At 54.8% G+C, this 27,947-nt stretch overlaps 1 protein-coding gene across 6 annotated transcripts in view; it reads right to left on the bottom strand.

Moving 5' to 3' along the window:
* The window catches only part of WNK2 (WNK lysine deficient protein kinase 2), a 158,248-nt gene extending 132,199 nt beyond the window's left edge, over positions 1–26,049 (bottom strand). For 5 of the 6 annotated variants that reach the window (XM_033413628.2, XM_033413630.2, XM_033413632.2 and 2 more), the window contains exons 1-2: positions 25,792–26,049; positions 24,550–25,229 (exon numbers count right to left, since the gene is read on the bottom strand). In XM_033413628.2, coding sequence (XP_033269519.1) covers positions 24,550–25,227 — 678 coding nt within the window. In that variant the 5' untranslated portion in view covers positions 25,228–25,229; positions 25,792–26,049. The remainder of the gene's footprint in view (positions 1–24,549; positions 25,230–25,791) is intronic. The other variant, XM_033413634.1, reaches the window with a different exon arrangement.
* Between the last annotated feature and the right edge of the window lie 1,898 nt (positions 26,050–27,947).

Genomic DNA, 27,947 nt, shown 5'->3' with positions numbered 1-27,947 from the left:
TCCTGTGAACAAACTCCTTGGTTCCTCCCCAAGATGGCAGTAAAAGCCCTGGGGCCACAATCAAAACAAGACAGCAGGCACATGGGGCACATGCGTGTGAAATGAGCAATAAGGTCTGGGTCTGACTCCTCTGAAGAGAAGGGAGCCCCACATTCAGCACATTCTCCCCTAGAGTCGTGTGGCCTAAGACAATAGCTACAAGCCACATGTGGCTATGAGCACTTGACATGCAGCTGGTCCAAACTGAGATGTAATTGAAGTGTAAGATATACACTAGATTTCTAAGACATAGCATTTTTAAAAGGAATTTTTAAAGTCTCGTTAATAACCTTACATTAATTAGGGCTGCTCCTTGAACAATATGGGGGCTGTGGGCACTGACCCTCCACACAGTTGAAAATCGACATACAAATTTACAGTTGGCCCTCCATATTCATGGTTCTACATCCATGGATTCAACCAACCACGGATCGTGTAATACTGTGGCATGTATTTAGTGGGGGAAAAATCCATGTATTAAGTGGACCCATGCAGTTCAAACCCGTGTTGTTCAAAGGTCAACTGTACATGTTAAAAAGATATTTTTGGTATATTGAGTTAAGGAAAATATATTATTAAAATTAACTCTACATGCTCTTTTTACACTTTTTTTTTTTTTTTGCGGTACGCGGGCCTCTCACTGTTGTGGCCTCTCCTGTTGCGGAGCACAGGCTCCGGACGCATAGGCTCAACGGCCATGGCTCACGGGTCCAGCTGCTCCGCGGCATGTGGGATCTTCCCGGACTGGGGCACGAACCCGTGTCCCCTGCATCGGCAGGCGGACTCTCAACCACTGCGCCACCAGGGAAGCCCTCTTTTTACACTTCTAATGTGGTTATTAAACTATGTATTACACATATGGCTCACAATACATTTCTGTAGGACCAGTGTTGCTCTGCCTCAGAGCATCGGCACTATGCAGTAGACTAGACACTGAAAGGCTGGGCAGAGCCTCAGTAGTCTGACAGGGATTGCTGAGGAAGAGAGGCCTCAGAGAACACCCAGGCTTTAGTCTAGTCCCCCCAGGAGGACAAAGTGCTAGGAAAATGGATAAAATGGAACAGAGCAGCCCTCACAAAGGCTGAAGCTCAGCTTTGAATCAGCTCAATTTCAGACTGGATTAACATGATCTCCTCTAATTCTAACTGCCTCTGGGAACAAAAGTAAATCTTCTCTAGAGAAAGACAAAATCACCCACAACCTCCCTCAAATACCTCCATAAGTTTTAAACACATAAATCTGAAATGGCCAGGCAGACTAGGAGACTAGGCCAAATGAGAGAAAGCCGAGAGAGAAAAAAAGACAATGGCAATGAACTACAAGAGGACCCAAATATTATAGTTATTAGACACAGACTATAAAATCCTGATTAGTGTGGTCCAGAAAATAGATAGTGAGACAGATAATTTCACCAGAACTAAAATCTATGGAACAGGAATCAAATGGAAGCTAAAACCAAGAAATGAACCTGGGAACTCAATATATGGGTTTAACAGCAGGTTAGACACAGCTAAAGACAGGATCAGCAAACTGGAAAATAGGTGAGTACAAAGTATACAGAGTGTAACATGGAGGCAAATGGATGGACAATACAAGAAAGAGGATTTTGAAAAACTCATAGAACACAGTGAAAAGGTCCAACCTATGCATAAATGGGGTTCTGGAACAAGAGGGCATAAAGAATGGAACAAAAGGAATATGTATAAAATAACAGCCCAAAGTTTTCCAAAACTGAAACAAGACATCCAGACATTGATTCAGTAAGTACTATAAACCCTAACCAGGTTAAATACAAGGAAAATCACACCAGGGCACATTGCAGCAAAACAAACCTCCTGCAAATTCAAACACACAGGAAAATCTTAGACACAATATCACAAAAGGCAGGCAGGGGTGGGTAGATGAAATTCCACATCCCAAGACCCCTGCCTTGCCCAGGATGTGGTAGAAGTTCTAGTTCATACCAGGCTTTAATAACCAAGGATACATTGTTGTAGTCTCTAGCTGGACTACTAAAAAACTTAGAAAAGAATGCATAACAAACTTTCTAAGTACAAACTCTAAACTGCCCAAAGCCCAGAGCTCTACGATTGGTTCGTCCAATAACAAGGCAGACACACCTGAAACCACACCTCAGTTGTTAAAATTACCACTATGTGGATACACAAGTATGCAATGAAATAATGACCAAAAATTACAAATACACAGTGAAATGAAGTAAAATGAAATGACAGGTGAAATAAGCACACCACCCCAATTATCCTGCTCTCTGTCACCCTCCATCTTGCCCTCCTGGGTTATCCAGCCCTACAGCCCAGGTCTCCCCAGGGCATACCTGCAAAAGACAACCATCTTTGTGGCCCCAGTAACCTATGGGACGATGGTATGGTCTTCCCAAGATCAGAACAGAATCCCAAATCCAATGCAGAGCTAGTGCTCAGTGGGGCACTAGCTCCTTTCTGTAGGAGGGTTTGCTCCCCGGGGGATGGTAAAGCCACCTCCCCATTTCACGACCAAGACGTAGAGATGCCACGTCTGGCATCCCACAGGGGCTTCTCTGCCTCCACCTGTTATGTCTCACCTCCAACAGCTGGAAAGGCTCCTGAGGCCCAGGAGCGAAACTCTGAGGTCTGACACCCTGTGAACTCAGGGTCGGGAAAGCTGGTGTCAGTGAGTCTCTCTCCTTGTCACTTACACCCTGATGGGTGAAGAAATGCCTCCAGCTCCTCCACACCTGTATCTACCTCTCCCTCAGGCAAACATTTACCAACAGCCATGACCTGCTGTGCAGCCACACGCTGGGCTCACTAAGGTGACCTTAAGACAAGACCCCTGCCTTTGGTGCTCAACCCTATGAGCCATGCAAGTCGGTGCTGCCCCCATTTTACAGAAGAGGAAGCTGAGGCTCAGAGAAGCTCAACACCTCCACAAGCAGCAGGTCAGAACGCGACACCCAGCCAGCCTGGCTCCCATTGCCTCCAGGTGTGTGCGGGCTCCTGGGAACATGGTTGACATGGGTGAAGCATGGCTGCAGAAGACGGGCAGATCTCAGGGTAGGATGCACACATCACTCCAGGTGGGGAGGCCTGAAAGAACCCAGGACGCATGCACAAGCAGAAAGCAGGGTGAGTTCCCGAAGTTCACCCTCCAGCTCACCCTTCCCAGGGCTGCTCTGCAGATAACCAAGTCCTGCTCATACCCCTTCCCAGACAGCCTGCCGCAGTCAGCACCCAGGCTGTGGCGGGCGTCATAGCCACCAGCACAGGATCATGTGGCACCTGGCCTCCCCCACACCCATCCCAGCTGCACTCACTCCAGAGTCTCTTTACCCGGCCCCAGGAGCACAAACAGCTCCACCTCCCCCAGACCCCTGGTTCTCCCCAAATACACAGGCAGGAACATCACAGTGTGGAGAGACGGCAGGGAGAGGTGGGGATGCCACTCCCCATGAGGGACAGTGCCCAGAGCAGTCAGCACGTCAGCCACCTGGCCACGGGGCCTGCCCACCCAGGTACGTGGGTCAGAGCCCTGACTCTACCCAACTCCACCATCCTCACAGCACAAGCACAACCCCCCTCCCCACCAGAGCCCAGAGCCTTGAGAAAGTGACAGAGCTCTTCAGTGACCTTCAGCACCCTTCACTCCTCATACCACACGTGGGCTCCTCCCTTGCTGTGCCGCAAGGCACCCACAACTCCCTAGGTCAGGGCCAGGGCTTAGGCATCACGTGACCCACATGAACCAGCCCCATCGGCTTCCTTGCCACTGACATGGGGAACCTCCTTGTGTGGTTCGGCAGCACAGGAAATGCCTAAGACCGGTGTAGATACTCGGCCAGTGTAAACCACAGGATACAACTCATTCGCTCACGGCCTTCTCTGCCGGGGTCACCATCATCTCGTAACTCTTTGCAACCATCCTCCCTCTGACCCCTGACCCAGGAAGAAGCCTGGCGGAGGGTACCCTGCAAGGCCACTGGGCAGTGGTGACCCCAATGCTCATAGCACCCTCACTAGACTACCAGAGGCAGGTGCCTGCCCGAGGCCACACAGCCGGACGCTCAGCTCCCTGCAACGCAGGATTTGTTGCCTCTGCCGGGCACAGCTGTCTCCTCTGAGCTGCTCCTCCTCAGCAACGCACCCCAAACCCTACGTCTGAGCAGCCAGGCAAGTGCTGAGCACAGCCCGACTGCACGTGTGTGAAGGCGCACACGCAAAAGGACACGGGTAGAAGCGGCAGAGACACATGCAGGAGCAAGTGCTTACACTTGGACCAGTGACAGGAGTCAGGTGTTTCTCCCCCGTAAAAAGCTATTTCCTCTACTGTATTTAAAATATTTCTCAGAGAATACAGCATAAGAGAGTGGCAGATAATGTTAACACAAAAACTCCATTTTCAGTTGCTCATGCCAGCAGGCACCGCAATCCAGGAAGCGCACCCACAGCCTGTCTCGAGCCCTGCAGCTCCCACCTGGGACTCTCACTCTTGTGCTCCCCCCCCCCCAGAGAAGTCATCCAAAACCACGATGCCTGTGTGTGTGTCTGGAATTCTTCACTGGATGGTTATTTATAATTTCGAGAAATAACCAGACATCCCAGGACAGGCGTGGCAGCGGTGATGTGGGTCATGTGGTCCACAGAGCAGTTACAAACCCCGATTACTGAGGAAAGTGGTGAGGCAGGTAAGGGTGAAAAGCACCAGGCTGGGATTTCATAAAATTCACACAGTGAGAACAAAACAGCCAATGAGAATGGGGGCTGCATTCAGGGAGGAGGGCACAGGGACTTTTTTCTTCCTTCCCTCTGTTTCCCCCATTCTCTGCGATCTGCTGAACTTCATGAAACTAAAAACAAAAAGCACTCACCAGCTACACCCCTGGACCATGTTCTGGGCAGCAGCAATGCTTACTTTTACTGCAAGGCTATTTTCCTCCCTAGAGTGAGGTTACCATGGCGTTTACTTCAAATGCTCCCTTTGGCATCTGTTCTATAAACGGCTTTGGGTTTGCGCCGAACGCACTCACTGGAGACAGAATTTCTAATTCTGTAAAACCCACAAATGCTGAATGCTTCTTCCTGTTGAGCTCCATCTCCTCCAGGGGGCAAAGAAGAGGGACCAGTCCAATCCCCCTGAGTGTGCACTGAGCACTTACTGTGTGTTGCTTAATGGGAGACGAGACCGTCTGCGGAAGCTGGGGGGAACTAGGGTCCTGCCTGTCAGGGACGGCAACTGAGGTCCCCCCAGAGATCTGGGCAGGTCTGACCTTGGGCAGGTCTGCACTTGGGAGTTTATTTGAGAAGATAAAGTACAGCAGACTCCTGATAATAATTCAGGGTGGGATGACGTTTGTTAGTCTACTTTTCTGTCCTATTTGTAATTTCCATGATGATAAGTCAGCAATAACAATTGGGATGTTCTGGCCCTCAGTCAGTACCAGTGGCCTTGCCTCTGATTTGGACGCCCAGGGCATGACCTTTCCAGGGAGACCTGGGCAGGCATGGGCATCATGGGCAACGCCATGACCCCCTGCAAGCTGTCATCACCCCCACTTGGAAGATGAAGAGATGATGGGTCAGCGAGCAGCTCTTAGTCACCCTGGGGTGCAGCACACCCAAGCCACCTCCCCAACAAGGAAACCAGGAGAGGGGGCTGGACTCCCTCCCCGAGGGGCCACAGCTCCCCACCAATGGCAGCAGATGCACTGTGGACCATCCTCAGTGACTGTTCGTCAAGGGCAGGCCCGGCACACGTCAACCCCAGCACTGGCTCACGGGAAGACCTGTCCACCCCATCAGCCATGTGGCCACCAGCCTCCCTGGCATCCCAATCAAGGACACCTGGGAACCCACAGCCCCCAGCCACAATGCCAGGGTGTGCCAGGGCCAGACAGGGCAGATCCCATGCCCCTGGGGTCTCCTGGGCATCCCAGTAGCAACCCCGGCAAGGGGTGAATTTGTGTCAGGGCAGGTGCCACACATTGGGGTCACCTATAATCGCAGCTGTCAAGACCAGGGTAACGGAGGGGTACAGTCCAAGCCCCCAAAGAAACGATGGAAGAAGCTGACCCCAGATATCATGCCATCCATGGGCCTTGGGGGGACAGGAAGATGTCTCAGAAGGAGATGTCTAGCAGAGGTGCCCAAAACCACCCTGGTGGGATCAGTATCCTCATCTGTAAAATGGGCCCTGGGCAGCATCACAGGAACTTGCTGCATTAGGCTCCACACAGGGCCAGGGCTGGGTTGGTGCCCCAAAAGCAAATGCCCCGGGTACTCCCAGTGAGCTATTATCATGACCACTGGCTCAGGCCCAAGGCTGAGGGGCTTCAGTCAAACCACTTCACATGTCCAGGCTCACCCCTGGGTTTCTCCTGTTGTCCAGAGTCACTGCCTAAAGCCCCCAGTACAATCTGTGGACCCCATGATCTACGGCCCCAGAGGCTGCTCAAAGGAGCCAGCATCTCTGAGTGAGTCTACAGGATCCCACGGGGAAGGGCCTGCATCTACACAACCACAGGGTGGCTCTCAGGCCCAGTGCCCCCCAGTGCAAAGGCCTCCTTGAATGCTGCCCCCAGCTCTGTCTGTGTAGTGCTCACTCAGAGAGTAAAAGTCAAAACCAAAGATAAAATAAAAATGTCTCTGCAGTGCCAAAAATACCTCCCCATGGGATGAGGAGGCAGGCACCGGTTTCCACAGCAGCAACTGTTGCTATGGATACAGGGCTCCTGCCAGAAAGCGGTGGGGACAGAGATGGGGCAGGGGGACTAGTGGGGGAAGGGAATACAGCAATGGGATATGGGGGGACGGAGATGGGGTGGAAGAACAGAGAGGTACCAGCAGGGGGCAGGAGAGACAGGCTGGTCAGCTGGAGGGAGGGACCTGGCCAACCCTGGCCCTCATGCCCCCCATCACTGGTAAAGCTGATGTGCAAATACAGACTTTGGGGAGGGAGGTCGCTAAACAGTAATACTTGTACCAGAACGGAAGGAGGAAAACAGGATCTCCCACAAATGTGAACGCTTTTCTAATTTGAGCGCAACAAGTCCAACATATTCCCCCAGAGAGCCTTGATTCCTACTATTCACTGACTTGTCTCACCTAAAACTGTTACCTCCTATGGGCTGAGTTTACTCTCGGCCTGTAGTGAGCAGCAGGACGGCCCTCCAGGAGGGAGCCCGAGGGAATGGCCATAGGACAGCTGGCCGTGGCCTCTCCTGCACTCCCTCTCTCCCTGCCATGGAGACCCCAGCCCTGGGAGATCCCACCTGGCAGGTAAGTTCCCCTCAGCTCTGTGACGGGCAGATGGGGGCACATGTGCCACCAGCCCCAGAGCCAGGTCCGGGGCAGGAGCTTTTAGAATAGAACCCTAAGGGCCCAGAGGTTCCCCACTGTGCACAGGCTTCCGTTCACAACTCTCCCCAGAGGCCTCCCTACCCCTCCGTGGGGCCACAGGCTGTTCATCACATGTCACAGTTGGAGGCTTCACTACTTTCTGCCTCCCCCAGCAGTGATGTGAGCCAGGAGGCTGCCTGCATGGACAGGTCCCCAGGAAGGGGCCACGGCCACTCTCTGTCTCTACTGCTCCCACCACCTCACATGCAGCCGTCAGGCCCGTGTCCCTGAACCCTGTTTTCACATCAGCCCCCAAGAGCCTGCAACAGCCCCTCATACCCATTGACCAGGTTATGACACCGCCGGCGGCTCCAGCACTCAGGCCAGACACATCTCTCCCCAGCCAGCTGTCCCCCTACACCCAACTGGGGGAGCATGGTCCAGAGGCACCACCAGTGGCTCCACCCACAGCCCATAAACCCCCTGACACTCCTCCCACAGGCAGCCTCTCCTAGCCTGCTGGGTGTCCAGCCCCGAGCTGTGCTCTGTCCACCAGGAGGCAGGCTGGCTACCTTCCTGTCACTGCTGTACAAGCTGCCACCACTACAGCCCAAACAGCACACATTCTCCCAAAGTTCTGGGGGGCCAGAAGCAAGAAGGCAGACTCATGGGCAGAGTCAAGGTGTCACACATCTCCCTGCTTCCTTCTGGGGTTCCATGGAGAATCCATCCCCTTGTCCAGCCGGTAGAGGTCACCATGTTCCTCACCTCATGGCTCCATCCTCCATCTTCTGTAGTCATGTCTCCGTAGGACCCTCCTGCCCCCTCTTATAAAGGACCCAAGTGATGACCCTGGGTCCACCTGGATAATCCAGGATCATCTCCCACCTCAGGGTCCTCAATCCAACTGCATATGCAAAGTCCCTCTAACCACATAGGTGGCATATTCAGAGGTTAGGGTATAAGGCCGTGGACGCCTCCATCATCTAGCTTCCCACACCCCTTCCTGGCCCACCTGACCCTGGGCCTGGACCCAGCAGCCGCCTACTTCAGGCTGCCTTCCAACCTTCTCTGGGGCCGGCTGTCACCCAGCTTCACACCTGATGTTGTGGCAGCAATGCCATCTTTTTTAATTCATCTTTCCCCTCTCAAAATGAAGAAGGAAGCCCCACGTGGGCCCTCTTTCATCTACATCCCAACTATCACTGCCCACACAGGCGCCATCTGTCCACGTTGCCATGCCTGTGTCCCCTCCTGGCCACCCACCTTCCTCTGGGCCACATCCCACCCACCAGGCCCAGTGCCCTCACTCCAGCTTCATGTCACAAGCCAGGTTCAGCAACGTGTGCTCAAGGCCCCCAAAAGTGCCCCCGACCTGAGTCAGACTGGCTGGCCCCCTTCCCACAACGCCCAGGAAAGGCCCTTCCAGGTCCGGCAGCGGGGCCTCCAGGCTTGCCCCGCCCCAGCAAGACTGTGGGTACTCTGAGTGGCCGACAGGAATCCAAAGCAAAGGCAGCCCAGGGCAGTGGAGGACATCTCCAGCAAGCACAGCCTTCATGGGCCTCAGAGAAGAGCCAGCCTCCTGGGGCAGCAACCCAGGACTCAATGAGAAACGTAAGCACACACGTTAGCACGGGGCCTCAGTAAGCTTTCAGGAAATTGCTGTAGCTGTTATCACGACCGTTAATAATTATACTCAGAGGCAAGGCCCTTTGAAACCTTCATAATTCAACCTCCACCAAACTACACCTACCCTTCTCTCTGCCCACAGTAGTTTCCTTCCTCCAAAGAGAAAACCCAGCAGAAACCCTTTGTTGAAAGGCCATCAGCCATGGAACACCTGCCTGGAACACCCACCCCCTCCCCAGGAGCACAGAGGCCCACTGACAGTTCCTGCCCCGCCCAAGGAGAAAGGCTTCACCGCCTGGTAGGGCGGTGGCCCTGACTCCAGAGCCCTGGAGGCCTGCTCCCCTTCGGCAAGGCTGCCTCAAAGGGCCTGTCTTTCCCACAGAGGCGCCCACGGGGCAGGCAGGCCTCTTCTCTGGCACACAAACCCAAGATGACAGACACAAATGCACACCAAGGCCAGCAAGGCCTGATGGGGCTTCTTCACCGCACACGCAACCTGCATAAGCCACAGCCAGTGGTGGGGAAGCCAGAGTCATGTGCCACTGCTGCCACATGCAGGCCACAAGGGAAGGACTATGGAAGCAGGGCCACGGGGGCAGCGTCATGGGGGCAGGACCACAGGAGCAGGGTCATGGGGGCAGGGCCACGGGGGCAGGCATGCAATGACGGCCATGACAGCCCAGCTAAGCCCACCAGGGCCTGACAGTACTGGCCAGCCACAGACCCCTCTGCTATAAGTCTGGCACCTGTGCCAAACCCTGGTCCCCCGGCTCTTCTGCGCTCCTCCCCAGGACCTGTGGCCAGGGCTTTGTCCCAAGTCACATCTGAAGGGCAAGATCCCACTGTGACCTCTGGCCTGGCCAGCCCCACTCACAGAGGCCCAGCCTGGCTCCAGGTGGAAAGCTGGCTACGCTGCCTCCGCTCTGTCTTGCCAGATCAAGGACACAAAGGGCCTGCCTCAAAAATGCATCTATAAAGCTCTCCAGGAAGCAGCCAGCAGGGCCAGAACGTTCCAGAGTCACCATCTTGCTCCCCTCCAGGAACAGAGCAGGGCTTTGTCTTTTATTATCACCGTCATCAAATATTTACAGAGGCTGACAGACATCTCAGGCAGGGCAGCCGTGAGCCAAACACCACACTTCCCAGGACAGGCGGAGGTGCAGGCGAGTAGGCAGGGCAGCCAGAGGGGTGAGGTTTCCTGCAGGGCAGCCACTGCTCTCTCCGACTGGAGCAAACATGCCCACCCTGGGTCTGGGTCCTTGTTGTCTGGACACAGAACCCAGAGCAGGCTGCCTCTATGCTGTCCCCACTGCAAGAAGTACACAGGAACAGGCTGAAGGGCTCTCCACACTCAGGACTCAAGAGCAAGGGAGTGAGCGGGCACCCATTCCAGCCCAGGCAAGCAGGGGCCTAGAGCTGCCAAGGACAGGTAGAGAGCAGCCCCGGACCCCCACGCCCACCTTAGCCTCCTCCCTCCAATCCGTTACAGTCCAGACTGGAAACTACCCAAGTCTGTCCATGGATCGACAGGCAGACCGTGAACACCTACACGGTAGAAAAGGGACCGACTGCCGATCGGTGCAGCCAGGGCTGAGTCCCAAAGGGCATACTGACATGTGTGGGCAGCAGACACAGAAGGCTGAACACACACTGTGTGATCTCCGTGCAGGCAATTCTAGGGCAGGCAGGCGATCTACAGGACGGTAGGCGGGCAACAGGACCCGGGGCCGGGGTTACAGGGAATGTCTGCCTCTGCCAGCTAGGGCTCACGACGCACTGACCTGCTCTGTAGGCTCCAGCAGTTTGACCGCCACGATAATAAAGCAACACCCCTCTACTGTTTAGCATTTTATTTTCCTTTACTTTCAAAGAATACCATCTATCCCTCTCTTCTTAAAAACTCTTTCACTGTTTATTTTCATCTGCTTTTGCTTCATTTTATTTCTAACTGATAGCTTTTAATGTGTTTTGCCATTGTCCCTAAACTCATCCTGTCCTCTTCCTCTGAAGTATGCCTAGCTGAGTTTATTCACTTCCAGTGTCCTCTTTAACCTTCTTTTCACAAACAGCAAACGCAGTCCTCTGTGCGTACCTCCTCTCAGGCTGAGCCGGGTCTGCGGCCACAGCAACCAGACCCCAGCACGGGCAGACCACCTGAGGGCCCCAAAACCCACACCAGTCCTGTATGTATCCCGGGGTGCTATCCAGGGGATGTTAACCTCCAACTTGCAAAAGCAGCTAAGCAAGATGGGAGGGGGCAGGCAAGCCCTTCTGAGGCTGGGGCCCAGACCCCAGGAGACAGTATAGGTGGGGAAGGTGGATCCGCTGGCATCTAAAGGCCAAGAATCCCACTCACAGTCAGGGCCACCAATGCCTGGGAACACCCTTGCCTCTACCACCCCCAGGAACCAGCCCCCCCGTGTGACTCCAAATCACTCACAGCACCACACCTGTGCTAACACAGAAGCCTCAGTGTTCTCCGTCACCCCCTGGTAAAACCAGAACCCCCAGCCGCCCAGCCTGGCCACCCAAGACACCAAGAGCCAGCCACCCTCCCCACACAACACAGCCCCTACCCCTCTCCACGAAATGGCTCCTCCCCAACTGATAACCTTCTCCCCACGTGGTGGCTCCAAGTTCAGGACCACTCCGCACACACACAAGGCCCACAGCCCAGGCCCCAGGCCCTCAACCCAGAGTCCTCACCCAGAACGCTCAGAGGCCGCTATCATGGGGCAGAACCACCCCAATCAAATGTCCCTAGGGAAATGTCTGGAAGCTTGTCAGAGCACAGACAGCCACCACTGAGGGCAGCTTTTGTCCCCCTAGGAGCCCAACAGTCCAGGTGACCAGGCCAAGACCTACATCACGCAGGGTGGGGGCAGCCATCCCAAGCAAAAGCTAGAGCAGATCATTCGCATATGTCACAGGTCTAGTGCATAGCCAGGGAGAGGCGGGGGTGCTGCTTGAGTCCCCAGGGCCCGAGAATGTGCAGACATCGAGACTGTTCCATAGGGTCCCCTAGAACCAGCCCACTCTGCCTGTGGCTGTGGCCATCCAGACCCAGACCTTTGGGAACATGCTTCCAACTGAGAACACAGGATGGCCCCAAAGACCTAAGAGGATGCAGGGGGTCTTTCAACAGTGGCAGGGGACCCTCGCAATGCTGATAACCAACAACCCTGCAGTCCCCTTAAGTCAATTACTGCTATTGCACAAAAACACTTGAGGATGGAGTATTTCCAAAATCCAAGCACACGTGGGCCCCCACCACACCCAGGAAGGCACCTGGTGACTGCACCCCTGCCCTGCTCCCCATCCAGTCTCCTCCACCCTTCAAGCTTTCAATGTTCTTCCAAAAAAGCCAAATTTACTCTCCTTCTTGAAACTCTTAATTAGAGAGAAGAAATGCCACAGAACCTGTCAAGGTAGGTGTCAGTGGATTGCTGCCGGCCAATGCAGCAAAAGGACTTCCTGGCTTGAAGACACAGCCCAACAGCCAGCTCCTTCTGGAGGACCACAGCAGCACGCAGGCTGAGAAGCTGCATCCCACAGGGTGCAGGGGGAAGCACCCTGACGTGTCTGGCCCCAGTCTGGAGATGACAGGAACATGCAAAAACCCGGGCCCAGCTGTGGGCAGGGCTGGGTGTGAGCCCACCCTGAACTCACCCCCAGGGGAAAGCGGAGGCTCGTGGATCCAGTCATCCCAGTGGTGGGCTCTCACCACAGCTCAGGGAGGTGGGAGATGCAGGCCACGTGGTGATTCACCATCACTGCACACGTTAGCACAAATGCTACAATTATGACTTTGCAAAATACCCAGAACATAAAAAAGAGACAAGAAGGGCATGTACCAAAGTGAAAACAGCTACGTCAGAGGAAAGAGATTTGAGGCAGTTTTTTCTTTTTCAGGTTTCAGCATCTGTCATGTCCGTCACCCTAACTGTAACTTAGGTAGCTTGAAACGTCCCCCCCAAAACCCCACAGTGGCCTCCCCATCCATCATCCGCCACCCCCTCCATCCTCACAACCCCCACTCATTGGAGGGGGTCCAGGGCTAGCACGTTGGGGGGAGGGATTGTTCTAGATTAAAACTGACACGACAACCAAATGCAATGCATGACTCTTGACTGGATCCTGGCTCCAAACAGGAAAACCATCAGGAAGGCGCAGTCCACGTCAGACGTGTGGCTGACAGCACCCAAGTTAGATCTGAGTGTGACACTGAGCTATGGTTTTGTAGGAAAACGTCCTCACTCCTATATGAGATGTGTGCTGAAGTTTTCAGGGCCAGAATAAAACATATGCAGAGGTACAGAGATAAAGCAAATGTGGCAAAATGTTTACAGCTGGTAACTCCAATTTTCCCATCCATGTTTTTCAAAATAAAAAGTTTGTGGAAAAGCGTAAACTGGATTGCTGGCAGAGAGGAGAAAGCTCAGAGAAAGAGGAAAGCGGAGAGGGTAGGGCCAGTGGGTAGACAGCTAGGAGGCCATGTCACAGGGTCCCAGCCACAGACTCCTGGAGGTGAGAGGTGGAAGGAGCAGGGCATGGCAGCCCCTGGAGGCACCTAGAAGCAGTAGGGTATGTGGGTTGTTCTGTTCGGAAGACAGGCCCGGGTGGAAGAGGGCCTCATCAAACATGGGCACCAATCAGATCTTGGAGGGATGAGGTAATGAGCACCAATAAGATCTTGGGGGGATAAAGTAACCAAGACAGACACGGGCAGGCACCCCTCGCACTCGCCCACTGCCTGCCACCCCTGTCTACCAACAAAGCCCACTGTGCCCAGCCCCAGGGAATAGATCATAACCCATCTATGCCATCAAGCCTTTCCCAGATGCTCCTGCAGCTAAGGGAGACCACACAATCTCATTGTAACCAGAAAAACCAAAGAGGCTTACTGGTAAACGTTTTCCTTTATGGATTAAAATATGGACACCTTACCTAACCTCCACCTAACCACCTGCTTGCTTCCTGTCTTCAAATATGGTTGTGATGCCTGGAACTATGGCAGCCTTTCTGCCACCATGAGGCAACAAGACTGGGGACAAATCCAACAAGGCTGAGGAAAGCAGAAGAGAAAGAGGGACAGCACCTTTCTCCCTGCCAACATTGCTGAGTCACTAGGGCCCTGGACAGGCATCCCCAGATTTCAGATTCTGGGGATGATCAAAAGTCTGCACTGCTTAGCCACACTTGGTTTGCAGCTAAGAATTTTCCCAGCTTATCCACTCCTGAGAAAGCACACAGACAGCCAGGAAAGCAGGAGGCCTGGGGGAAAAAGTGGACATCAGGAGGACAGGTCCTTCCAGGCAGCTTCTGGCCTGAGACAGGTAGGGAGTCTTCTCAAGGGCAAGGCCAGCTTTCCATGTCTAGATCCAAGTGCTGACAACAGCACCACCAATAAGTGAGATGGGAACCCCCATGTCTGCAATGTCTGCAACGCAGCCAAGACATGCCATGGGAACATTGGAACTCTATGTTCCAATGTTGCAACTGTTGGAACTCTACCAACAGTCAGCCAACACTCCTCGGAGCCCATCCTGGTCCCATGAGATCTTCGCAAAACTAAAGAAAAGGGGGAAGGGGTGCAAGGCCTCCCACACCCTGTCAAGAGCTTCACAACACAGCGAGTATTTTAAAGGCTCTGAGAAGTCCCACAACAGCAATTCATGCTTGACCCAGCACTCTTCAAGCCTATTTAGTAACACCCCTTTCCAAAGCAACCCTCTGAACACACATGCAAAATGACAATGCAGAGGAGAAGCAGGAAGCGTGCCACCAGCTGCTGTCTCTCTGTGTGAGCTTGGATGTGAGCCACCTTCCCTGAGTCTCCTTCTCATCTATGAAAACAGAGTCCCAAAACTTCTCTAAGTGGTTCTGAGGACCTGATAAACTCACACATGGGTCCAGACATCCAAGAAAGCCCTCACCATACCACAGCTTCTTTCCTGCCCTCCTGCCCATGGCCAGCTGACAGCCTCCTGCCAAGGAGGCCCCCGAAGCCAAGCCAGGACAGCCCTGTGCAAACCACCAGGACTTGGGGGCACCAGGCCTCGCCCAGCACCACTCTCTACTCCACTGGCTCCTCTGCCCATGTGCCTGGGCAGGGCTCATGCCATGCCATCTTTAATTTCTGGAGCCACCATAGAGAGACCCCACTCCTGAACACCTGAGAAATACGCCCAGCTCAAGGGCTGACCAGCCTGGGTCCTCAGGGAGGTGGCGCATGAGGGGGACCACTGTCCAGTCCTCCTGACTTGTGCCATGAAGACCGCTTGGCACAGAAGCCCCTGGAAGCAGATGCTCAGGGAGCCCACAATCCAGGGCCACCTCTCTATGGCCAAGGATGCTCTGCCCAGACTGCAGCCTCCCCCCAGAGCACGGCTGGGCAGGGCTTTCTGGAAAACCCCTCCAAGAGGACCGGAACACAAAGCACAAAGACAGGAATGGACCCCAAACCAGATCCTCTCCTTGCAAACCAATAAATTGCATTAAGAGACACTCTAGAAACAAATAAAAAGATAAATTTTAAAAGCAGTGATGGGACTTCCCTGGTGACGCAGTGGTTAACAATCTACCTGCCAGTGCAGGGGACACGGGTTCGATCCCTGGTCCGGGAAGATCCCACGTGCCGCAGAGCAACTAAGCCCGTGCACCACAACTACTGAGCCTGCTCTCTAGAGCCCATGAGCCACAACTACTGAGCCCATGTGACACAACTATTGAAGCCCACGTGCCTAGAGCCCGTGCTCTGCAACAAGAGAAGCCACCGCAATGAGAAGCCCACGCACCGCAACAAAGAGTAGCCCCTGCTCACCGCAACTAGAGAAAGCCTGCACGGAACAAGGAAGACCCAACACAGCCAAACATACATACATACGTAAATAACTTTATATTTAAAATATATAACTAAATAAAAATAAAAGCTGTGACACTTAGTAACTATAGCTGTATTTATAAAATACATGGGGAAACAAGAACTTGAAGGTAATGTGCAAAAATAGTAAGTAGTTATATTCACTTGAATTATGAGTAGTTTTTTCATTTCTGCATACTTCTTTAATGTAGCTGTTATGCTGCTTTGTTTTGCTTTTTAATTAATGAACTACTTTTTTAAAAGAAGTTCTCGGCTTACAGAAAGATTGAGCAGAAAGTACAGAGTTCCCTTGTACTCCCTCACACCTGCACACAGTTTTCCCTATTATTAATATCTTGCATTGGTGTGGTACTTTGTTATAACTGGCATACCAATATTGATATTATTATTAACTAAAGTCATTGTTTATATTATGGTTCTCTCTTGGTGTTGCACATTCTATGGGTTTGGACAAATTTATAATGACATGTATCCATCATTATAGTATCACACAGAATAGTTTCACTGCCCTAAAAATCCTCTGTGCTCTACCTATTCATCAGTCCCTCCCCACTAACCCCTGGCAACTACTGATCTTTTAACTGTCTCCACAGTTTTGCCTTTTCCAGAATGTCATATAGTTGGAATCATACAGTATGCAGTCTTTTCAGATTGGCGTCTTTCACTTACTAATGTGCATTTAAGGTTCTTCCGTATCTTCACATTGTTTGAAAGTTCATTTCTTTTTAGCGCTGAATAATATTCCACTGCCTGGATGTACTACAGTTTATCTGTTCAACTACTGAAGGATATCTTGGTTACTTCCAAGTTTTGGCAATTATGAATAAAGCTGCTATAAACATCTGTGTGCGGGTTTTTGTGCGGACATAAATTTTCAACTTATTTGGGTAAATACCAAGGAGCACGATTGCTGAATGATATGGTGAGAGTGTGAAGTTTTGTAAGATGTCGTCATACTGTCTTCCAAAGCGGCTGTACCATTTTGCATTCCCACAAGCGATGAATGAGAGCTCCTGTTGCTCCACACACTTGTCAGCATTTGGTGATGCCAGTACTCTGAATTTTGGCCATTCTAATAGGTGTGAAGAGATATCTCATTGTTTCAATTTGCATTTCCCCAATGAAACATGATGTGGAGTGTCTGTTCATATGCTTATTTGCCATCTGTGTATCTTCTTTGATGAGATGTTTGTTAAGGTCTTTAGCCCACTTCCCCCCACCCCCACCCCCGAGCTTTCCTCTGTTCAAGAAGCCAAGGTCAGAGGCAAGGAGGGGACCATGGTTCTGTGTTCCCCTTCCGTGACCCACAAAAAAGGTCTTGGCCTATTTTTTTTTTTATAATGACGAATTTTTTCTCTGAACTTTATTGATTTATTTTATTTTTGCTGTGTTGGGTCTTCGTTTCTGTGCGAGGGCTTTCTCTAGTTGTGGCAAGCGGGGGCCACTCTTCATCGCGGTGCGCGGGCCTCTCACTATCGCGGCCTCTCTTGTTGTGGAGCACAGGCTCCAGAGCGCAGGCTCAGTAGTTGTGGCTCACGGGCCTAGTTGCTCCGCGGCATGTGGGATCCTCCCAGACCAGGGCTCGAACCCGTGTCCCCTGCACTAGCAGGCAGACTCTCAACCACTGCGCCAAAAATAGGGAAGCCCCTATTTTTTAATCTGGTTGTCTGGTTTCTTATTGTTAAGTTTTAAGAGTTCTTGGTATATTCTGGGTAACAGCCCTTTATCAGATAGGTGTTTGACAAAGATTTCCTCCCAGTCTGCATCTTGTCTTCTCATTTGCTTATAGGCCTTTGCAGAACAGAAGTTTTTCATTTTAATGAAGCTGAACTTAGAAAGTTTTTCTTTCATCGATCATATCTGTGGTGTTGTATCTAAAAAGTAACTGTCAAACCCAAGGTCACCTACATTTTCTCCTATGTTATCTTCCAGGAAATTTACAGTTTTGCATTTTACATTTAGGTCTATGATCCATTTTGAGTTAACTTTTGTGAAAGGCATAAGGTCTGTGTCCATATTCATTTTTTTGCATGTGGATGTACAGTTGTTCCAGTACCATCTGTTGAAATGACCATCTTTCTCCATTGTGTTGCCTTTGCCCCTCTGTCAAAGGTCAGGTCATATATTTATGTGTATCTGTTTCCGGGCTCTCTATTCTGTTTCATTGATCTATTTCTCTATACCACACTGCCTTGATCATTTTTCTTTTATTCTTTTCCAAAACTTCTGACATAAATTGGAGGTAATGATCAAGTAACTCCAGGAAATCTTAGAATTCAAGTCTCTCAGGAACAGAACTGGATATGAAAAATACTTGAAGCGGGAAAACCTACAGCTGACTCAGGTTGCCAACCTCAGATAGGCTGGGCTTCTGCATCCTCACCAGGGGGCCTCTCCACCCAAAACACAGCTCCTGGATTGTCTGTGGCCAGAAGCAGATCCTAATATGCTTCTTAGAGATTCCACCTGCTTCACTCACACCCTTTCCTTATCTGCAGCTCACCAGCCAGGTGCTCAGGTAGAGCTGCAGGGGCACAGGCCCTCAGTCTGCCTGCACCTGGAGGCCCCTGGGCCACCCCAGGGGCCCACCTCCAGCCTCAGGCAGGCCTCCCTGCTCCTCCAGGTTCAGCTTGCTCTCCACTTCAATCTCAGCTTCTTAAACTGTTCATCTGCAGGGTGAGAAGAGGCTTACCTCTGAGTGCCCACTCTCAGCAGTGCTGCACACTCGGTGCTGAATGTACCTCTCCACAGTCCCCATTGCACAAACAGGTAAACCGGCGTTCAGAAAGGCGGGTGCCCTCTCTATGGCCTCCCCACTGGGAAGCTGTGGGGCTGGGGTCCAAATGCAGCAGGACGCGCTCCCACAGTGTTTGTATGCACTGCACGGTGTGCCCTGCCTGGCTGCGAGGCTCCTAAGCGCCCCTTCCCACCACCTCAGGCAGAGGCTGACACCGTTCAGCCACGGCAGACCACAAAGGAGACCCGAGCCTGTGGCCTAAACCCCTGCAGGACGGAGTCAAGCTCTTCCCCATCTAAGTGGTGACCTACGGCTCCGTGTTCTCACCTTCGGCATCATCCAGCTCCAGCCTGAAGCCAGCCCAAGCTACTGGCCCCAAGAGATGCCTACAGCCAGGCAGAGGGCTGCTAGGGTCAGCCATTCTGGAAGGTGAGTGGCAGACACCCAACAAGTCCAGCCAGCCCAGGACCGCAGGACAGTCTCTCCACAGACTGACTCCCTTGCTTCCTGCAGGCTTCTCGCAAACACCCCTCCTCTGTGAGAACCTGGCTCTCCCACCATGACTCTCCTGCTGACTGTGGTACACCAGGGCTGGAACCAGGACACATGCTCAAAAAATGCCTGCTGAGGGCTTCCTTGGTGGCGCAGTGGTTGAGAGTCTGCCTGCCGATGCAGGGGACACGGGTTCGTGCCCCGGTCCGGGAAGATCCCACATGCCGCGGAGCGGCTAGGCCCGTAGCCATGGCTGCTGAGCCTGTACGTCCGGAGCCTGTGCTCCGCAACGGGAGAGGCCACAACAGTGAGAGGCCCGCGTACCGCAAAAAAAAAAAAAATGCCTGCTGAGCCAATAAACCACACCAGCCTGCGCTGCTGAGCCTGGGCACGAGACCCAGCATTGGGAACCCTAGGGAACGTCCAGTCTCTACGCTCCTCTTATCAATTCTTTCCCTTGCCACCATAATGTTCCAGCTAACAGTCCACCAGCAAAGCTTCACCCACCTCAGAGTTACCCAGTCACCACCTGGAAATGGCACAAGAGGTGGGGAGATGCTCACCAGCCCTCCACCCAAGTTAGACAGTCTGGGGATCCCCCCCTCTGGGGTCCAAGTCACTGGGCAATTCAGGCCTGAAACGCTCAGCCTGGTACCCTCACACGCCAGGGCCCTGAGGATACCTTGAGAGGCACACACTCGGCCACAGGAGCACCTGCTTCCAACAGGGAATAAGCTGCAATGCCCAATGTGCCCACAGTGGTGACCCACAGCTCGGGCTGCTTGTTCATCATTGCTGACCACACTCCCCTCCCCAACAAAGCGTGGGGATAGGGGAGGGGCCTCTGGGTTCTGGATGCCCACACTTCTGCACTGATGGGCCCCTCCCCAGTGCATTTCACAGGCCTCTCAGGAAGTTGGCACCAGCCTTTCTCACCAACCAAACTAGAACTGTGGTCAAGATGACACATGAGAGGCTTCCCTGGTGGCGCAGTGGTTGAGAGTCCGCCTGCCGATGCAGGGGACACGGGTTCGTGCCCCGGTCCGGGAAGATCCCACATGCTGCGGAGCAGCTGGGCCCATGAGCCATGGCCGCCGAGCCTGCGCGTCTGGAGCCTGTGCTCCGCAACGGGAGAGGCCACAACGGTGAGAGGCCCGCATACCGCCAAAAAAAAAAAAAGATGACCCATGAAACATCATTTGGGAAAGCAAGCTCAGTGTTGACACCCAACTGCTTTCAAATTACACCTCTTCCAACAAAATTGTGCCCTTAGAAGATTTTTTAAAAATAAAAATATAAAAGCAGGGTGACTGCCAGCCAAATTGAGTTGAGCCCTTTCTAAGCATCTTGCTCCAGCAAGTGAGCACCATCTCCTCTGCACACCCCCTCATCTCCCCATGTCAGCCAGATCGGGCTGCTTGTGGCTCCTCTGAAAGCAACACCTGACCCTCCCACATGAGGCCACAGGGGAGACCTCTCAACCCTGGGCCTGCGGCTGCCCAGCACCACAGGGCACATGCCTGGTCTATGAAAGGCGATGATGCACCTATGTGGTCAGGTGTGTGAGCTCAGCACCCAGTACAGGTGGGGCACCCACAGCCAGGGGAGAGGTGCCAGACCACACCAATAGCAGGCAGACCTGGCCACCCTCTGAGGACAGCAAGGGGACCCGGCATGCTCAGCACGGCTGCACACGACAGGCGCCTACAGGCATTATCCACTGCCAGGGTGCAGGAAGGTGACACAGAGGTCTAGCTGTGGTGGGTGAGTTGGGAAAAAACGAGTCCTCCGTGGCCACACGAAGGAGACATCAGCAGATCCTGTGGTCCCCACATCCACAGCCTCTCCCTGGCCTGGAGTCCAGGCCATCACCACCCCACGGGAGCCCAGGGACCTCTGGGCAGTGCAGAGCAGCAACAGGACAGCTTCATGATGACACCTGAGGGGTCCAGACACCTGTCCCTGGCTGATGGGGGCTCAGGCCCCATGGTACCTCTTCAGGACTCTCATGGCCCTCAAAGTCCCTGCAAGTACTCCAGGCAGAGGGTCAATGACTGACACCTCCATGAGGCTAAATGACTCCCACACTGGGCACAGGCCAGGACACAAGCGAGGGAAACATGAGTTGCGGGTGGAGTCCCCCAAGAGGCCGTGCCCAACCCTGTAACTGCAGCTCAAAGCAGCCTTCTGTGAGCAGGAGGCAGCACAGAGGACCCTTGGAGACAGGGGCCTGCTGATGGGAGGGGGCAGCACTGACCAAGGGGGCTGAAAACCAAGGCTCTCTCCAAGTTCTCGAGGAAGACACTTAAGCAGGTGGTCCAGGAAAGGCCAACAGGCCGCCTCCAATGAGGCTTCTGGACACTGGCTGGGATCTGGGTTGGCTGCATTTTCTCTGCTCGGAGGCCCCACCCCTGGCTCAGAGGCATCAGCAGGTGAGAGAGGGTGCCTGAGTCACCTGAGACCATGTCAGTGGTCTACACCTACCCCCACCCCAGGCAACCCAGAGTCAGCCAGAAGCCTCCAGCTATCCCGTGCACTGTCTGACAGGATGGGGTCTGTGAGGGGCCAGAGCTGGCCACAGGGACGTGGGAAATGTGAGCCAGAGTAAAGGCAGTGCTCTGGGTGCATTTGTACTTTCCCTGTTGCTGTTATGTGTCCTGGTGCCAGAAATGAACATTCATTCAAAAGAAAACAGAAGGGAAGGTAATATTTTTAAATGGCTTCCCCCCAAAAATCAATGTCAGCTTCAAACGTCTGGAGAATTCAGGAGAAGAAAACACCTCGCTGCCCTTCACTGTGATATGAACACATATTGCCCTTTCTGCAAAGCTCTTTCGACACTAAATTATAGAAGGAAACTTGAAGTCGTGGGGATCTTACATCCTCCAAGCCAGACTTATTAGGTCCAAAAATGCGGCCTTTCCTCCCCTTGGCAGGGAACCCTGGAAAAAGCAAGCGGGTGACACTGTCTCAGTTCTGGGGGAGGCAGGCAGGTGCCAACATCCCCCATGGTCCCAAGGTTGAGAGGAGGAAACAGACTTTTGAGGGTCGATTTCCAGGGCATTCCAAAGATGCCAGCTGAGGAGCTTATGGGGCTTGGGGAAGGGAGGGTTGGAGGGCAGTAGGAATACTGCAAAGCTCCCCGTACTGAAGGGCAATGCTCCTGGCAACCCACCCTCCAGTGGGAGCCCTGATGCTTGGGAATTCTGGGGGCTGGGTGGAGGATGAACATCTCCACCCTGTGCACTAGGAAACCCCCTCCCCAGGCGCAAAGCCAGCACGCCACCTGTCGCCCTCCCTGGTGCTTGGTGGTCCGAGAGGACTAACCTGGCGCCCTGCCCTCCACCCTTATCTCCTCTCCTAAGGACGGCCATGCTAGGTGGCCTCTTCCCATGATGCTGCAATCCCCCTCTACCATCTGTATCCTCACAGGTGACCTTGGTGGGCTCTCAACAATAAAATGGGGGAAACAACAGCCTCCTGTTTGGTGAAAAGGAGAGTGCACACACAGCAGGCTCTAGGCTGGTTCCCAGCCCCCTCTGGTGTAAAACCCTCTCAGACCTACCCATCAGAAGGCAGCTGACCCTAACTGCTGCATATCAGCCCTCTTGCTGGGGGAGATACAGGAACAGCTTCCCAGCTGGCATGGGGCCCCCAGTTACTACTGTATAAGAAGCAAAACCAGACAGATTAGAAGCCATCTCCCACTTTCCTACTCCCACCCAGAGTACAGGAGTAAAAGCCCCCTGGACAGCAGCCAGGCTCCACTCCCGTGCCGCTCTGCTTAGGGACCCAGAGGCAGAACAGCTTGCCTTGCCTTAAAGGGAATGGGAATTAACAACCTCCTCCAAGGGTCACATGCGCCTGCAATGCCTCAACCAGATCAGCTGGGCTCTGCTGCTGAGGTCTAACTCAGCTCCCGCCTGCTGCAGCACCCCCACTCCTGTCCTCCACCCGCAGAGGCATTCCGCAGCAGAGCACCAGTGGGTGCTTGGAGTGCCACACCAGGTCACTTGCAAGAGCAAGAAGGCGAGGAGGGAAGGCACACAGCCACACTCTGGAATCAGGAATCCTCTTTTCCCTCTCCGGTCTTCCCTTTCCGGGTCCTCTCTCCCCTGTGCGTTCACACACAGCAGTGATGCCCAGCTCACTCCTATGCCATCCCAGCACACCATCCCCAGGGCCCCAGACCACAAACCACTGAGGCCACCCCCAGCAGGTCCCCGAACCTGCAACCGCGAGGGAGGGGAGTTCTCAGTCCCTCTCAGTGAGGGACTCGATAGGCCACCCCGGCTCCACCATGAAAAGTCCCTATTTCCACAACAGAACCAAGGAGCTGTGAGGAGGGGTGGTCTCCGAAGCTCTTTGTCTCAGGAGAAAGGCTGAGGACAGGTGGACACTGGACAAATTAGCCAGCTCACATATACACACACACACAGGCCACCCTGCAGGGGCCCAGAGGACAAAGCAACCAAATCCCACTTCTGAGCCAAAAAGGCAGGCTGCCTGCAGTGTGGCAGGCGGCCTGCATCAGGACTGGCAGGCCCAGCTAACTTTCCAGGGCGCTGGGGTAGGCTTACATCCGCATGGCCAGCTCTCGCAGAGTCCAGCCCCATGCCTGACAGCTGTTCCCCCAAACAAGGGAGGGCCAATAAACACCCACTGTGACAGGTGCTGCCCCAGCTTCCACGGCCGGCCCAGGACAGCCTGAGTTACCGTTTATATAATCTTCCAGGGCTGGGGCTGACATAGCCAACATGAGGGCAAGGTTATGAAAAATGCAAGTCCAGAGCCTTTGCATCCACAAAAACCAAACCTAAACAAAACCAAACCCCACCTGCATTTTACATGACTGGGTTTTAAGACTTCTCACATATCCATTTTGTGAACTAACGGGACATAGTGACAACACTTCCACGCTTTGCCCCAGAGGCGCCAGGGCCCACCATCCCTCACCATAAACAGACCCCAGGTGAAAAGCCCCTCAGACATCCCCAACTGGGGCATCCACACTCTGCAAGACGCAGTAAGGTGCTCATTTAAGAGCAGCTGAGAGTCCCCCAAACCACCCTGTGACCACTTGGACACAGGGCCCTGCAGCCTACACACTGCTTCTGCACAGACACAGACGATCCAGACAGCCTGGGTCAGTACAGCCCAGAAGGAGCGGCACTGATCGGCACTGATCGGCACTGAAAGACACGCCCTCCAAGTGCCCAGTCTCCATCATGGGCCCACATCGTGCCACACTTAGACACCACACACTGGGAGATCCGACCTCCGTCACCCAGCCATCACCACACAGACCACCAGCGCAACCAACCACCCACCCAGAGGGTGACACACAGAGGGCCGCTGCCAAGGGTGGCTAAGGCCAGGCATGGCCCGATGCCAGAACGCACTCGCCCACCACCACCTGCGTCCATCTCGCCCCTCACCTGCAACTCGCACCAGGCTACCTCCACCCAGGTCTCCGTGTCCAGCCCCTTGTAGACCGTCTTGAAGGAGCCGCGCCCAAGCTCAATGTCGAACTTGAGGAAGCGGCCGTCCAGGGAGGTGGCCACAGCCTTGAGGTCGTCCTCGTCGTCCTCCTCCTCCTCGGGCTCCTCCCGGCGTGCGCGCCCGAGCTCTGGCCTCGCCTCGAGAGCCCCCACGTCCTCCTTCCTCGCGGCCGCCGCCGCCTCCTCCTCTCGGGGACCGCCCACGGGGGCAGGCGCGGGCGAGGGCGCGGGGTCCGGGCCAGGCTCCTGCGTGCCCGCGGGCTCAGGGCCGGGGTCGGCAAGGTCGCCCAGCGGCGCGGCAGGCGCGTCAGGAGTGGGGACTGCCGGGCGACCGCGGGCGCGCTCGGCGATGAGGCGGCGCGTCTTGCAGAATAGCAGCACCCTTCGCTGCAGCGGCTGCGGGGGCTGCGCGCCCGGCGACTCGGCCCCCTCCAGGCCCAGCGGCTCCTCCTGATCAGAATCCACCACGCTGCGTCGCAGGAAGCGCTGGGGCCCGGGCCGCGCCGCCCGCGCCCGCGGCACCGCCGCCGGCTCCGCCATGCCCGCGGGCCCCGCACCGCGCCCCGCCTCCATCAGTGCGCCGGGGGCGTCTCGGCGGCCGCCATCGTAGTCCATCTCTGCGAGCAAGGACACACAGGCCCGTGTGAGCGCGGGCCTCGCCGCACCTGCCCGGGACGTGGGATGAGACAGCGCCGCCCCAGGGCCCACGGCCTGCCCGCCCCGGCCGCGGAGGAGCCTGCTGGGCTGTCCCTGGGGCGGGCGGGGGAAGGGGGGCTACAGACCGGACCAGGAGGCCGGGCTGGGTGGGAGGGAGCCGTGCCCTGCTCAGGCCTGGGCCGGAGAGGAGCCCTGCTGGGCTGTCCCGGGGGACACGAGGGAGGCTGCAGAAGGGGCCGGAAGGCCGGGGAGAGGGGCACCTGCGCCCTGCCCAGCCCCGGGGAAGGGGGCCTACTGGGATGTCCCTGGGAGGTGGGGGTGGTTAACACGGGGCCGGGAGGCCCGGGCTGGGGGAGTGCCCTGGGCCGCGGAGGGGTGAAGGAGGTTGGGGAAGAAGGAGGTAGTGGCCAGGCGGCGGCTCCACAAAGGACGCTGCCCGGGGCGCAGGAGGGGCGCGCGGGGAAGGGGATGCGGCGGCGCGGCGCGCACACAAAGGCGGCGGGCGGGGGGCTCGGCACTCACAGGGCGAACGGGCGCCGTCCATGCCCGCGGCTCGGCGGCCCCGGCGGGCGAGGCCGCGCTCAGGGCCAGGATCCGTGCTCGGGGCTGGGGTCTGCGCTCGGTCCGGGGTCGCTCTCAGGGCCGGGGTCTGCGCTCCAGACCCGGGTCACGCTCGGTGCCGTATCGCCGCGCTACTTCCTCCAGCCAGCCCGCTGCGGGGCCGCGCTCCCGGGTGCTGCTTCTGCTCCGCGCGGCTGCGCTCCCGCACCGGCTCAGACCCTGCGCGCGAGGAGGGCGGGGCATTCGGCTGCCCGCCCCCGGCCGGAGCGGCGGGGCGGGGCCTGGCACGCCCACCTGTCCTCCGGCGCGCGCGGCCACCTGCGGGCCAGCCCCCGGGGCCGCGCAGGCCCACTGCGGCCCTCATGTTCCCCCTCCGGCGGGTACTGCTGGCCCCTGAGGATCTTTGGAATGCCCCATGCGGCTGCTGGCCGCGAATGGTCTGTTATCCCCCCCTGCAAACCTGGCTTGGCCATCCTAGTTTGTCCACCTGGAAAGGCTGCCAGTTCCAAGACTCGGTAAGTCCAGGAAGACACCCTGAGTTGCAAGCCTATCCGTTTCAAGCCTGTCCATGATGACGTGCCTAGGCCTATCAAAGGGAAAACTGAGAAGGGATGGAGCTAAGCATGTTCCAGACAGACGCATGCAAGCCAGTCTGGCTTCCACCGTTCTCCCTGGGACATACTCGTGGCAAGTGGGCATCATGCCTGCCTGGTAATGGAGGAGATGACTGGCAATTCACGTCATCACCGGCAGACTGCTGCCCACCGACAGCTGGCAGATGTACATAATACGGCAGCAGTATCCCCACACATTGCAGCGGCAACCTAGGTGCTGGGGGACTACAGAGGACCTGTCCTTGACTCAGCGCTATGTGCTCTCTGAGCCCACAGAGGTAGTTTTGGGCAGCCCTGTTTGCATACCTCTCATGACAGGGAGCTCACTCTCTCTGCCGGCCCATGACCCATGAGAACACAGCTAAGCAGTTAGGTCACAGTTTGCTCATCCATGAGATGGACATAATGGTCAGTGCACAGCTGGTGTTCGACAAATGCTTACAGAGGCAGGGAGGAAAGGAGACAGGGCCTACCCTCTGCCTCTGCTCCAGTCAGTCCCCAGCAAAGCCCACTGGTAGGAAGGTCAGGGTCTGGCCTTGCCCCCAGGGAGCCCCAGTCAAGAGGTACTTTTGAGGATGCGTGTGCCTTTCAGTGGGCTCAGGGGTCAGTCTAGTGGTCAGACCCAGTACAGCCGGGCCACCTCCCTGAGTGCCCCCCACAGGCTACTACATGGGGAGGTGGCTCCTCACTTGACTATGTGGGGCCCACCCCAGGGCAGGTGAAACAGTGGAGAACCCAGGTCCCATAAGGGGACAGGGGCAAATGGGGGGACTGTGCCAGGAGAGCAGAGTTGGAGGCAACAGGGGTATCTGGGGGTGATGGGGGCAGCAGGGGTGTCCTGGGGTGATGGGGGCAGGGTAGGCTTCTCAGGGAACTGAAGGAAGGGTACTGGGGCAGACAGATGGAGTGCGGGTATATGGACCTCGCAAGCTTGGGCTCTTAGGCCCTGGAACCTCCTGCAACTGGGTGGGCAAATAATGGGGCCCCTGGGACTCTGGCCACTTGAGGAAGTCTCCCCATCCAGTGGGGGCCGAGAAGTTCTATAACACAGTTTTTTTCCTCTCTTATAATAAGATGATATAACATTTCTTTTACTCTGTTCTCTGTAAAAATTTGAAAATGTGTTGATTTTTTAAATAACAGCTTCATTGGGATATAATTTAGATACCATAAAATTCACTCTGTGTACAATTCAGTGGTTTTTAGTATATTCATAGAGTTGTGTGACCATCACCACTGTCTAATTCCAGAACATTTTTTATCGCCCTCAAAAGAAACCCATGCCCATTAGCAGTCACTCCACATTACCCCTCTCTCAGCCCCAGGCTAGCAGTAATCTACTTTCCGACTCTATAGATGTGCTTATTCCTAGCATCACATATAAGTGGAATCATACAACAGTCCTTTGTGACTGGCTTCTTTCATTCAGCATAATGTTTCACTTAGTCCACATTATAGCATATATCAGTACTTCACTTCTTTTTGTGGCCATATTGATTTTTT

This window comes from Orcinus orca, chromosome 6 (genome assembly GCF_937001465.1).
Source record: "Orcinus orca chromosome 6, mOrcOrc1.1, whole genome shotgun sequence".
NCBI lineage: Eukaryota > Metazoa > Chordata > Mammalia > Artiodactyla > Delphinidae > Orcinus > Orcinus orca.
Note: the sequence above shows the minus strand (reverse complement) of the source record. Positions and strands in the feature narration are given on the sequence as shown.